Raw genomic sequence first — 14,256 nt, 5'->3', positions numbered from 1 at the left:
TACATGGTAGAATTTTACCTAACCCACCCACTCTTATGCTTCAGGCTTCACCAACAGCTTTCCTCAGCCCTCATCTTCACTAACCCAAACCTGGGGGGGGGTGTCTTTTCTTCTCCCCTCATTATTCAGCTCCCTTCCTTCAAACTCAGTTCCCCATTCCTCAATTCCTGTGTTCTACATGAAACAAAAAAACAGAAGAGCAAGCTAAAGTGTAAAATGAGAAGTATTTTATTGTAATACCATATAATAGAAACCATACCTACATTAACATAACTTTACAGGAAATGAGTCAAAAACCAGTGGTACAAGTGATTCAAGTATTGGACATAAGGATAGTTTTGACTGAGTTTTCGAATATAAATCTTTACTGATCAGAATTAGCATTTCTCTTACACTTCTGCATTGAACCACAAATAACTTCAGTATATTCACCCAAAATGTATCTTACAAGCTTTCCATTCATTTCCTGTCTTGCTGCTATATCTGCCTTATTCCATCACCTTGCTAAATTCCTCTCATCTTCCGTATTTCCAGGGAATCTTGAGGATAATGTCTGTGTCCTCTTGAAAGAATATGGGCAATCCCAACTTCCCAATTCCATTCTGTCTTTTTGAAATGGGTTCCTTTTTGGCATCATTAAAAAATAAAAACAAACAAAAAAAAACTGTAGGATTTTGAAAACCTAAATTCTGGCCTCTTTGTATCATATCATAAACTACAGATAATCCAGTCATAAGTTCTTTAGACACCCATTTTAACTACAAGAATTTGTATTTGCCTGGTCCTTCATCATTTATCTTCACTGTTGTCCTGGAATTTACACAAGGCAGCATTATACTTTCATAGAAATTCAATTTCAGAGAGGTCAAACAATACAGCCAAGAACCCACAGGTGTATATAACATGTCAGAACGAGAAACTCACATATTACCTCAGCTGAGATTCTATTACTGAGATGTGTTATGTTCCAGAGTTTAAATAAGTGAATTGATAATTTTCTACTTTTGTATTCGGGTTCTTCTTTTCTCACTTGGAAAATAGTCAGTGGGTCTCACTGATGAGCACGCTTTCCCTACAAAATGTCAGTCTTACAGGAGTCAGGAGGCCTCTTGCTTTAGCGTCTCCTACAAATAACAAACCATCCTAAACTGCAAAGTGACACTTAATATTGAATGATTTGGACCACATGATCAATGTAAAAGCTGATGTGTCTAAATGACACATTATCTCTCTCATTTGTAATAAATTTATACATAAGATTAGCCATGCTGACATAAACCCAGGGAGTATACATACATAAAATTAAAAACAAAACAAAACAACCCAAACACAATATCATATGAACAAAGAGATCAAAGAGCTCTTAAAGTAGGGATCTTCAACTCACAGTAACTTGTATAATTTAATACACTAAAAACAAGGACATGGGTTTGGGAGGACATAGTTGTGATTTTCTTCATTTTGCTGATATTGCTTTCTTGTCTTTAGGAGGGATGATTTTGACTTCAAAAGTAACAAAATATTTAAGAAGGGAATTCACGTCCTTCAGTTCTAAACAGTATTCTTGGGCAATTTTCTCAGCAGTCCATGTTCCTGGCTTAAGTTTGTGGTTATTGAGAAGGGTCAATGCTTCTACAACAGTAATTTTGCCTTTGGGAACATCCATAATATTCTTATCAAAGTGATGTCCTATCGGCAGTCTGAATTCCTTTGGTTCTTGCTGTGGTGGAACATTTTTTGCCTAGTACAAAAACAAAGGGGGGGCTTTAGCATAAAAGATTTACATCTGCCATGATTCTTAAGTCTATACCGTTTCTTTTCAAATACATAAATACTTTCTCAACATGTATTTTCTCACTGCAGTTGTCTTTTCGTGACTATAGCTAGTCATAACTAAGAAATTCTCTACAAATTTCTAACTAAATGCATGCCATTTACTCACCCCCACTGGGCATCACTGACCCAAAAAACAAGATCCAAAGTGCTCTAAAATCCCAAACTTCTGAACTTCACCACGATGCCCCAAGTAGCAAATTCCACATCTAATTCCCTATGGTGGTCAGCAGTCAAATTTCATGTACACTAAGAATAAGCCATCAACTTGCCTTCAAGCCTTTAAGTTATATATGAAATACAAATGAATTTCATAATTAAAACTGGATCCTACCCCAAAGATGCTTCATAATGCACATACAAATAATCCAAAATCAGATCTTCTGGTCCTAAGCAGTCCAGGTAAGGAAACCTCAACTTGCATAGTAAAAGAATGGGAATTCATAAGAGCAGCACTCTAACAGTGCTGTACCAGCTTACCTGAAAACTGCTTTTACCCTTCCCTCACTCGTGAACCCTTACCTAGTCATGTAAGGTGAAATAAACCTGTTCTTCTCCACACTGCTTCTGGTCAGTTTTATCAAGGCCACAGAATGTGCCACACATGCACGCACACACACCACAGCAGTCATACATACAGATTTTCTTTAAGACTTGGTCTGCACAGCATAGGCAGGCTGGACTCTGAGAGTTCCCTTCTAAGCTTAACCCCAGCCTTTGTGGTTATTACCCAAGCTGTCCCAAGCACTGCCCTCTTTTCATTCTCAACTACGCCTTTCTTGGCCAACATATCTTTCTCTCTCCCCTTTTCTTCAGTGACTTCCTAATAACGTCCTCCTGATAAACCCACATTCCTTGGCTGTACTTTTGTGATACAGCCACCATCCAAATTCACCCCTCACTTTCCCCTAACCTGGTACACGCTAACTGGTCTCCAACGCATCACTCAGCCACCTTCACCTTCCCCCTCGAGTCTCACTCACCTTCACCTTCCCCCTCGAGACTCACCTTCACCTTCCCACTTGAGTCTCACTCACTCATCTCTACTCTTTCAGTTCCTAAGTCTCAAAGTGTTTCTCATCTTCCAAACTCAGGAAGATCCACTTTCTACTCCATACATACAGATCTTCCTTTTCCATTCAGTATTTCATATTAGTCACTTGTCACCAAAAATAATTTAAAAAAAAACAAAAAACTGAACATCCTCTTTCCATTTAGTAGAAAAAAAAAAATAAATTCCACATAAAGTATTAAGAAAACAAGAAACTGAAAAACTAATTCCTAACAGAAATAATAACTAGTAATGTGGATAGCTACAAAATAATCACTCACTTCCCCAACAACTTTCTCTCTTCCTCAAAGACTCAATAATTGAAAGATGGTAATCTTTTTTCAGCTAACTTATGAATCCTAACCTAACTATAATAGAATCTAACACAGCTTAATAAAGACACTGACAATTTTATTTCCAAGTTTATTTAGGAGAAAAAAAAATGATTTGAGAAAAGAAGCTTTTAGGTGATAATGTTCACCAGGATGTATGAAAATGCTCTATTAACTGAGATAGTGTGGTTCTAGTGACAAGAAACAAAAAGAGCACCAGTAAGTCTATAAACAGAATTAGGGCAGGAATTAGTAGATACATTACATATTCTGGTGACTGCTATCTATCTGAAGAGGTTAAACTGATCTCTTCTACAGTCTAAACACCAAAAATAATTACTAAATAAATATCTTTACATAAAAATCATAAAAATACATGCTTAGCATAAATGAAAAACAGTATTTCCAAGTTTTTCTCAGTATCATAAGATAATATGGCCACCAATCGATGCCTTTTTATTTTGAGAATAAACTGAATCCTACAGTCACGACTAAATTATGAGTATTATATAATAACTGCAATTTCAGTCTTTTGACTACTACTAGACAATACAACAAAATATAGAATGCAAAAAAAAAATTTTTTTTTTGAGAGTTGGGCTGGCATTTCCTCATCCTTTAACCTAACTCTTCCCCTCCCAAATTCCAACTTCAATGCACATTCCAGGTCCAGGACTAACTGTCACTTCCTCATCGTCCTGGGTCTGTAATGACTCTGTAGTTATACATCGGCTCATCCACTTACAGTCTGTGGACTACAGACAAATGAGGCCCAAATGACATGGGCCTCAGGGAGTAACACCAAGTTCTGCTTTGGTCACTACACATCAACAGGCCTGGAACATCTGACATGCCCACCATTCCAGCATATACTACACTATCTTCATATAGTATTACATATGCTGCAGGAGTATGTCCCCAAAAGTACAAGCATGCTCCACAAACCCCCAGACACTGATGCTGTCATTATGGTAAGAACGCCTTAATTTACAGGACATGAAAATAGCTCTCAAGGCCACCATTTTGTCACTCTGCTGACCACTGAAAGTGCCTTAACCAAACTCTACAACGTCTGTGATAAACCATTCACACAGGTGCATCCAACCAATCCCTCACAACCTAAGTATCCAACGAGCCAAGCCCTGTGTCTAGATCACTGTGCTCTACACTGTCGTACACACACACACACACACACACACACACACACACATACACTTTGCACTTTTTACGGTTGGATAGTGTTTTTTTCTTGATCACTTCCTCAGAGCTCCAAAATAAAGCTGGGGACGTCATTAAAGCACACGTTACCGGCAAGGAAGGCACCGGATCTTTGGAATCGACGTACACGTCTCTCAGTAATGACAGCAGCTTGTTATCTTTTCTAGAAACTTCTTCTTCGATCTCTGGATTCTCTAAGGAAAGAAGGGGAAAGAAGGGTCACACTTTATCTGAGAGCCTGAAACGTGTGTGACAGTACTAAAAACAAACATCTGAAAGGCCGGGGACACAGTGGGGCGAGGCTCTGCGCGCGGCCCCGGGGATCCCGGCGGGCGCCGCCGGGCGCGGGGACGACCTCAATGTCACGGGTGGGGGGCACTCACGACTCAGCTGCTCGCGCAGGAGGCCGCGCGTGGACGGGTGCTTGGGAGCCGTGGAGGGCTTCGTCTTGCTGATCTCCCGCTCCGCTCGCGTCTCCAGGTTGAGGTTCCTGAAGGCGCGGGTCAAGCGGGCCCCCATCTCCGCCCCCTGCAGCCCAGCGCCCGCCGCGCACGCGCAGAGGGGCCGGCGCGGGCGACCTCCGCGCGCGGAGCGTGCGCAGGCCGGGGTCAGCGGCGGTGCAGCCCGAGGGCGCGCTCGTCGCCCCCTGGCGGCGGGGAGGACTCGGGCTGGGCTCCGCCCGCGGCCCGCGCAGGCCTCGCCCCGGGCCGGCTGCGCGGACAGCAGCCCGGGGAGGGCAGGGCGGGAGGCCAGGGTTCTGCCCTTGCCCCCACGCTCTGAGAAACGAAAATGAGGGGTGCTTGTTCTCAGCCGCAAGGCCGCTTTGACAGCCCTTATTTCCCGCGCCGGCCCGGTGCATTCTGAACCAGGGTTTGTTTCGTTTTTAGCTCTTACACTGTCTTTCTTACATCCCACATTCCGGTCACTTTGTGCCTAATACGAGGAACGTTAGACGGTCCTTCCCCGTCTTATCGGTACTAATTTGACACGCTCCTCCATAAGCTCTGAATCACCCTCCCTTCGCTGCCGGGTTTGTGAGCTCTGCTACCTCTGCCCCGGTAATCTGAGAGACCCGGTGTAACTTGCGCCTTCACAATGTATTAAATAGAGCTTACATATTCTTTCTCCCTTTCCCCTCCTCTTCCAAACCCTTCGTTTCTTCCTTTTCATTTCCTCTGATACTGATTTTAGTTAAGATTATTTAGAAATATTGTGATTGACCCATACGTTTTTAAAGCCCACTAACAAGAAGTAAGTTTCCTAACTAATAATATTTCTCCCGGGGCGCAGTTGCAAAATCTATTAGAGTTCTTAATCTGGTTATGTCTAACCAATTTAAAGCAAAAATTGGAGGGGTAATTTTTAAATGACTACCATTGATTAGACTGCACCATCATAGGGAAAACACTAGAGAGGCAAAGTTCACACTGTTGCTGCTGTACGGGTTATATTGGTATGCCATACCAAGAAGCTGAAACCAGTGTTCTCTGAGTTTTCCTGAAGGTGGCAGGCTGCTCCAAGATTTCCATCTGACAGCATTTAAACACACATTTAAATTCAGTGAATTATTTCTAAAGTTTTGTTGTTGCTTTGTAACTGAATGATCTTTTTTTTCTACAATTCATTCATTATATATCCCAATTGAAGCCGTCTCCCTCAACTCCTCCCAGTCCCCCCCCTCCAGCCCCTCCCCTAGTTCACTGATTGGGTCCACTGACATTAGCCTGTCAGGTCTCATCAGGACTGTCTGGATGCTCATTCTCAGTGGCCTAGTAAGACCACCTCGCCAGAGGGAGGTGATCAAAGAAAGCGCAGGCAACCGAGTTCTTGCCAGAGACTCCCCCTGCTCCCCTAACTATGGAACCCCCATGGAGACTGAGCTGCTCATGGGCTACATCTGAGCACGGTGTCTAGGTCCTCTCCATGCATGGCCCTTGGTTGATGCATCAGTCTCTGCAGGACACCCTGGCCTCAGGTTTTTAAGCTTTGTTGGTTTTATTGTAGGGCTCTGGTCCCCTCCATGTTCTTCTATCCCTGGCCCCCTTCTTCCATAAGACTTCCAAAAGACTGCCCAAAGTTTGACTGTGAGTCTCAGCATCTGCTCCAATCCCCTGTTGGGTAGAGCCCTCCAGAGGACCCTCTATAATAGGTTCCTGTCCTGCTTCCTCTCTTTCACCACTTCTGGTGTCTATCCTGTTTGCCATTCTTAATGATATTTAAGCATCCTCCCAAGGGTCCTGCTTGTTGTTTAGCTTCTTTAGGTCTGTAGATGGCTATCCTACATTATATGGCTAATATCCACTTATAAGTGAATGTATACCATGCGTGTCTTGGGTATACCTTACTCAAGATGATCTTTTCTAGACCCCACCATTTGCCTGCAAATTTCATGACTTCTTTGTTTTTAACTGTTGAGTAGTATTCCATTGTGTAAATGTACCACAATTTCTGTACTCATTCCTCAGCTGAGGGACATCTAGGTTGTTTCCAGATTCTCTCTATCACAGATAAAGCTGCTACAAACATAGTTGAGTAAATGTCCTTGTATACTTGAGCATATTTCAGATATATGCCTAGGAGTGGTCTAGCTGGATCTTGAGGTAGTGCTAGTCCCAATTCTCTGAGAAAGTGCCAGATTGATTTCCAAAGTGGTTGTACAAGTTTACATTCCCACCAGCAAAGGAGGAGGGTTCCTCTTTCTCCACATTCTTTCCAGCGTGTCTTGTCACTTGAATTTTTGATCTTAGCCATTCTGATGGGTGTAAGGTGAAATCTTAGGTTTGCTTTGATTTGCATTTCCCTGATGACTAAGGATGTTGAACAGTTCTTTAAGTGTTTCTCTGCCATTTGATATTCCTCTATTGAGAATTCTCTGCTTACTTCTGTACCCCATTTTTTATTTGGATTACTTGGTTTGTTGGTGTTTAATTTCTTGAGTTCTTTATGTATTCTGGATATTAGCCCTCTGTCAGACATAGGGTTGGTGAAGATCCTTTGCCAGTCTGTAGGCTGTCATTTTGTTTTGAAGACAGTGTCTTTTGCTTACAGAAGCTTTTCAGTTTCATGAGGTCCCATTTATTGTTTGTTGCTCTTAGAGCCTGTGCTGTTGGTGTTCTGTTCAGGAAGTTGTCTCCTATGCAATGAGTTCAAGGCTCTTCCTCATTTTTTCTTATAACAGACTTAGTGTGTCTGGTTTTACATTGAGGTCTTTGATCCACTTGGATGTTAATTTTGTGCAGGGTTATAGAAAAAAAAATTTCTGGATGCCAAGAAATGATCCTTGGCTTCATTAAATCTGTTATGAGCCTTAGGAATTATAGTAACAATTCCACTCAGTGCCTGTTAAAGCATTCCACAAGTGAAAGTCTCATTTTCATGTGATTCCACCAAACTTAGGGCAGCATGTAAGTAACCTTACACAGGAGATTCTTATGAGTCCAGGACTGCAGATAGCACGAAGTTAGAGATCTATGCATTTTCATTCTCAGACAAAGCTTGGATTTGACATTGAAAGAGGTGTCCTCTGGGGGGCCCCATGCTTTATCTAGCCCTGTCCTGAGGTTACTCAGATCCTCAAAGAGCAAAACAAGGCAGGCAGGCTGCAGAAGACTCCAGCTTTGGCTGTCCTACTTTGGTAATCATACTGGAAATAAATTCTGACCTATAAATGAATGATTTAATCTCTTCTTGTCAAAACATCAAAAATAACAGGAGTTCTGAACTTAAGAATTTCCACTGGCTTATGTTTGAGGGATGAAAGCAGGTCCCCAAGGAAAGTCAGAAGTATGCTTTTTTCTCTGGCAAATGTTGGAATAAGGTTGATAGCTCATAATGAATGATACTAATGAGCTACAAGCATTGCCAACGCAGTAAAATACTAGTTTTTATTGTTGTTGTTGAGAAGAGATATTTTCCTTTATTTTGTTTTGTGCTGTATCCACACTTGGTGCTAGGACAAAGCAGGCGTCTATCTATTCTAAGCTTGGTTTCCATTGCTGACTGGCATATTCTTTCCGTGTGGTGGCATCCTTGCACCCAGGAAGGCTGGAACATAGGTAGGAATTACAGCAAGGATTTAAAACACTGCCTGTCTTCACCTGGCACTAGCAGCAGTAATAGTCATCAGGCAGTCCCTACGTGCTTCCCTCACTGTTGTGTGGCCATTTCCTCCTGGTTGAAACATTCTCTCCTAAACCAGGGGTTGCTTATGTATGAGGCCCGGGAAATAAACAGAGCTCATGAGTCTGAGAAAGGTGAAGCCCTACATAATTAAAGAAGCCCATGGACTAAGCGCTAGGCAGAGGAGGCTTGGGGTTGAGTAGCTGCCTGCATGCCATATAGAGATCTCCAGCATTGCAGCTTTTCTGAGTTTTCATCCCGATTGGAGTGAGCTTTTCAGTGAGGCATCTGCTCTTCTAATGTAGTCCTGTAAGTAACCCCAATAAACTCATTGGCTTGCCAAGTTAGACTTTGGTGAAATCGTCGCTCTATCCTTTCATTGGTTCCCTAGCTAAGGTTTGTAGACATTTATCCATGTCTTCCCAAGAAGTGTCAGTCACACAGCACCATCCTGCTCAATTGCTCTCTCTGCCTAGACTCTTACTACACTCTCCTCCCTTTGAACATACGCTGATGTCCTGCAAAGCATTTCAGAAACTATATCCAGGAAACAGGTGATTTAAGCCTTAAACAGACCCTAAAGTTCCAGCCTCAGACATTTATGGAGGAATGACATCTTCACAAGGTATTGGAGTTGACGAAGAACCTCTCAGAGGAGGGCACCTTTGACCGGTGGGATCTTGTCCTCTGGCCATCTTTCCTATTGTCCCAGTTATTGTACAGATTTCTACAGTGTAACTGTTTCTCTTTAATGGTGTTAATCTCTTTAATTATTGTGTTTCTTTCCTTGTCTGCAACATAAAAAATACTTCCTTTTGTAACTATGTGTATAGGTGTCTTTGTTGGGATATGTACATGTGAGTGTGGGTGCCTGCAAAGGGTAAAAGATGGTGTCTGATCCACTGGAGAAGGAGCTACAAGCAGTTGTAAGCCACTGATTTGCTGAGACACAACCTCCGCAAGAGCAATACATTCTCTTAACTTTCCAGCCTTTGTTTGCAACTTTAAACCCATTCCCTTGTGCACTAAAAACCACATTTTTTTTCATCTCATTCTGTTCCTCTTGATCGATGTCACAGTCGACCTGGATCAGAGCAGTAAACAGTGACCATGCCCAATGCCTGAATGCGACCCTGCCTTGACATTTAACCCCAGCAAACACTTTCTCTTAACGTTGAGTTCAGCCGCTCCGAAGCTGGCAGGGCACAGGCGGGACACAACCAGTCTCCTTGCTATAGTATAACACGAATGGCCATGAGCCCAGTTCCTGAAAGGGTCCTTGTTCCCTCTGGAGCCTCATCATTGTGGTTTCCACTGCCCATATTTTTCTTGCTGTGCCTGTTTTCCAAACCCCCTTCAGAATGGCTTATTGAGCTTTATTTGTAGCATCCTAGAACTTTTCTATCCCCAAGTTCCAAATTCTTCCACATTCTTCAGCTAATCCACTTTCTTTTTTTCTTTTTTATATTAATTACAGTTTATTCACTTTGTATCCCAGCTGTGGCCCTCTCATTCCCTCCCAGTCCCATCCTTCCTCCATCATCTCCTCCCATGCTCCTATCCAAGTCCACAGATAGGGGAGATCCTCCTCCCCTTCCATCTGACCCTAGCCTATCAGGACTCATCAGAACTGGTTACAGTGTCTTCCTCTGTGGCCTGGTAAGGCTGTACCCCCCTCAGCAGGAGGTGATCAAAGAACCAGCCACTGAGTTCATTTCAGAGACAGTCCCTGTTCCCCTTATTAGGGTACCCACTTGGAAACAGCTGTGCAAGGGTTTTAGGTTGTATCCATGCATGGTTCTTGGTTGAAGTATCAGTCTCAGCAAAGAACCATGGACCCAGATATTTTGGTTCTGTTGCTCTCCTTGGGGAGCCCCTGTCCCCTCCAGGTCTTTCTATCCCCCCCCCTTCTTTCATAAGATTCCCTGCACTTTGCCCAAAGTTTGGCTGTGAGTCTCAATATCTGCTTCGAACCCTGCAGGGTAGAGCCTTTCAGAGGCCCTCTGTGGTAGTCTCCTGTCCTGTTCCCTGTTTTCTCCCTCTTCTGATGTACATCCCGTTTGCCTTTCTGAGTGAGGATTGATCATCTTACCCAAGGTCCACCTTCTTGCTTAGCTTTTTCAGGTGTACAGATTTTAGTATGTTGATCCTATAGTATACGTCTAATATCCACTTATAAATGACTATATACCACGTGTGTCTTTCTGCTTCTGGGATACCTCACTCAGAATGATCTTTTCTATTTCCTACCATTTGCCTGCAAATTTTAAGAGTTCCTTGTTTTTAATTGCTGAGTAGTATTCCATTGTGTAAATATACCACAATTTCTATATCCATTCCTCAGTTGAGGGAGGACTAGGTTGTTTCTCGATTCTGGCTATTATGAATAAAGTTGCTACGAACATGGTTGAGCAAATGTCTTTGTGTGGTTAAGCATCTTTTGGATATATGCCTAGGAGTGGTTTAGCTGGATCTTGAGGAAGCACTATTCCTAATTGTCTGAGAAAGCACCAGATTGATTTCCAAAGTGGTTGTACAAGTTTACATTCCCACCAGCAAAGGAGGAGGGTTCCCCTTTCTCCTTTCCAGCATGTATTGTCACTTGAGTTTTTGATCTTAGCCATTCTGATGGGTGTAAGGTGAAATCTTAGGTTTGTTTTGATTTGCATTTCCCTGATGACTAAGGATATTGAACAGTTCTTTAAGTGTTTCTCTGCCATTCAATATTCCTCTATTGAGAATTCTCTGCTTACTTCTGTACCCCATTTTTTATTTGGATTACTTGGTTTGTTGGTGTTTAAATTCTTAAGTTCTTTACATATTCTGGATATTAGCCCTCTGTCAGATATAGGGTTGGTGAAGATTTTTTTCCCAGTCTGTAGGCTGTCGTTCTATTCTGATGACAGTGTCCTTTGCTTTACAGAAGCTTTTCAGTTTCATGAGGTCCCATTTATTGATTGTTGCTCTTAGAGCCTGTGCTGTTGGTGTTCTGTTCAGGAAGTTGTCTCCTGTGCCAATGAGTTCTAGGCTCTTTCCTACTTTTTCTTCTAACCGATTTAGTGTGTCTGGTTTTATGTTGAGGTCTTTACAGATTCAATGCAATTCCCATCAAAATACCAACACAATTCTTTACAGACCTTGAAAGAAAAATTCTCAACTTTATATGGAAAAACAAAAAACCCAGAATTGCTAAAACAATCCTGTATTACAACAGATCTTTTGGAGGTATCTCCATCCTTGATCTCAAGCTGTACTACAGAGCAACAGTAATAAAAACTGCATGGTACTAGCATAGAAACAGAATGATGGATCAATGGAATCGAATAGAAGACCCAGAAATAAATCCACACACCTATGGATACTTGAATTTTCACAAAGAAACTGAAACCATATAATGGAAAAAAAAAGACAGCATCTTCAACAAATGGTGCTGGTCTAACTGGATGTCTACATGTAGAAAAAATGCAAATAGATCCATATTTATCACCCTGTGCAAAACTAATCTAATAAAATGTTACCATTTTATTAGATTTCCATTGTTGCTAGCAGGCTATCAGAGAAGAATAGCTTCAAACAAATAACTCAGTACCTTACTTTCCTAGAGGTCACAGTCCCAAAGAAATCTGTTGAAGATAAAAATTAAGTCCAACATAAAACCAGACACACTAAACCTGTTAAGCCACTTTCAAGAGTTAAGAACCTCAGGGTCAGGTCTGTTCCAGCAAAGACCTCGCTTTTGGGTACCAGTTTTCCATATTAGTTACTTCTAATGTTGCTTTGACAAAGAGCAACTTGAGGAAGTAGGGTTTTATTTCCATTCCATTCAATGGTTTTATCATGGCTAGAAGACACGGTGGCAGAGTGTGGGGCTGTACATGTTACCTCCACAGTCAGATAAACGAGAGCCGAGCTCATTTTCACTCACTTCTGGTAGTACATGCCACCAACATTTAAAGAAGGGCTTCCTCCTCAACAAATCCAGGAATTCCCTCCAGACGTGTTCAGAGAATCATCAGTTTCTCTGTGATTCTAGGTTCTGTGAAGCTGATAACCAGAAACCAGCATTGCTCTAAATCTGAAACATTACAACTCAGCACAATCACAAAATCGTAGTCAGCCAATCCATCACACAAAATCTTCAATGTAGGAGTGAAGTTTCCCTGGAGCTTCAGTTCATGCTTTGAGTTACTCGTTGGTGCTCACATGCACTCACTGCAGATGAAGCTGTGACTGTGACCATTTTATTAGCTTCCCACTGTTGCGAGCAGGCTATCAGAGAAGAACAGCTTCAAACAGACAACTCCGTACCTTACTTTCCTAGAGGTCAGAGTCCCAAAGAAATCTGTTGAAGATAAAAATTAAGGTATTGGTAGACTTTTCTTCCTCCAGGAAAAACGAACAGGAAAGTCTCTTTTCTTGCTTTTGTGTTTCTATAAGCTTCCTGCATATCTTAGCAGCCAACAATTACGTCACTTCATTGTAGACCTTCTGAGTGGATCAGGATGGGTATCCACAGTATGGCTTTTTTGTCTTTCTTTCTCTTTCCAGTTTAATACCATTATGAGTTCATTTGTCTCTCCATTAAAATATCCTTAATTAAGTCACATGTGAAATACACCTTAATCATGCTTCAATATTCACAGATTCAGATATTAAACCTTACCCTTCCATCCTTTTTGTAACTTTGAAGTTTTTCTCCTCTCATATCTACTTTTCGAAGGCAGGAAAGTACTCATAGAGAAAGCAGTGTGTGTGTGTGTGTGTGTGTGTGTGTGTGTGTGTGTGTGTGTCTGTGTGTGTGTGTGTGTGTCTGTGTGTGTGTCTGTGTGTGTATGAGTGTGTGTATGTGTGTATATGAGTGTGTGTATGAGTGTGTGTATGTGAGTGTGTATGTAAATGTGTATGAATGAATGTGAATGTGTGCATGAAATATGTCTGATAGAAAACTAGAAGGAGAGAGGTAAATAAAATTAATATAAACATTCGAGTTAGCAACACAGGAAAAGATTGTTAAAATAAACCCCAAATTAAAAGTATTTGAGTAGAAATAATTGTGTTGAAAACAAAACTGAAAATTACTGAAGACTATACTATATGATTAAATAAGCAAACAAGAGTAAATCAGGAAGGAAAGTAAGAAATCTTCAGATTTTTTTTAAAGAAAGAATGTGATCACAAATACAGATGAACTTTTAGGTGTTGAAATGAAACGATATGGATCACTTAGTTTTGTGTGTAGATCTACCATTTGTACAATTACTACTCCTGCATGACTTGCCTTTAAATAACAAACAGTGGCAAATATGAGTTCAATAGAGCAGAAAAGACTAGAACACAAACACAGTGCTGAGCAGAATATAGACAGAACATGTCCACACTCATGCCTCCTTTTCACTATGTAAGGTGATATCTCAGGAGATGGAAAGAAGAGCTTCTTTTCTCACTCTTGGAGAAGCTGCCAAGTTGTTGAGCCTTTGAGAGAGCTGTAAGAAGCCATGTGGACTTGAGACCCTAGAAAATGAAACTTTCCAGTAATAACCAGCAAGACACAGATCTCAGTCCTGCACCATGAGGAGACTAATTTTGTCAATGATTATGGGAGCTTGGAAGACTATTACGTCTTCATCCCAGAAATGTAAGCAGCTTTCTGCCACTATATAATTATTACCATTTGTTCTTAATACAAATTTAGTTAAACTCAAC

General features: G+C 41.5%; 1 protein-coding gene across 1 annotated transcript; it reads right to left on the bottom strand.

Moving 5' to 3' along the window:
- Window positions 1-205: 205 nt before the first annotated feature.
- On the bottom strand, window positions 206-5,002 carry Ndufaf4 (NADH:ubiquinone oxidoreductase complex assembly factor 4). The gene is made up of 3 exons (XM_055603616.1): window positions 4,818-5,002; window positions 4,525-4,628; window positions 206-1,741 (listed from the first exon to the last, which is right to left on the bottom strand). The coding sequence occupies exons 1-3, from the start codon at window positions 4,951-4,953 to the stop codon at window positions 1,457-1,459; spliced, it is 525 nt and encodes a 174-aa protein (XP_055459591.1). The 5' UTR covers window positions 4,954-5,002; the 3' UTR covers window positions 206-1,456.
- Window positions 5,003-14,256: the final 9,254 nt, after the last annotated feature.

This window comes from Psammomys obesus, unplaced genomic scaffold (genome assembly GCF_907164565.1).
Source record: "Psammomys obesus unplaced genomic scaffold, mPsaObe1.curated_primary_1811, whole genome shotgun sequence".
NCBI lineage: Eukaryota > Metazoa > Chordata > Mammalia > Rodentia > Muridae > Psammomys > Psammomys obesus.
Note: the sequence above shows the minus strand (reverse complement) of the source record. Positions and strands in the feature narration are given on the sequence as shown.

Bases quoted from the DNA above. Each gene is read 5' to 3' on its own strand.
- Ndufaf4 (XM_055603616.1), bottom strand. From the start codon at position 4,953: ATGGGGGCCCGCTTGACCCGCGCCTTCAGGAACCTCAACCTGGAGACG. The intron at 4,629-4,817 runs GTGAGTGCCCCC...TTCTTTCCTTAG, and splicing joins CCTGCGCGAGCAGCTGAGTC to AGAATCCAGAGATCGAAGAA. The intron at 1,742-4,524 runs GTAACGTGTGCT...TTTTTGTACTAG, and splicing joins ATCCGGTGCCTTCCTTGCCG to GCAAAAAATGTTCCACCACA.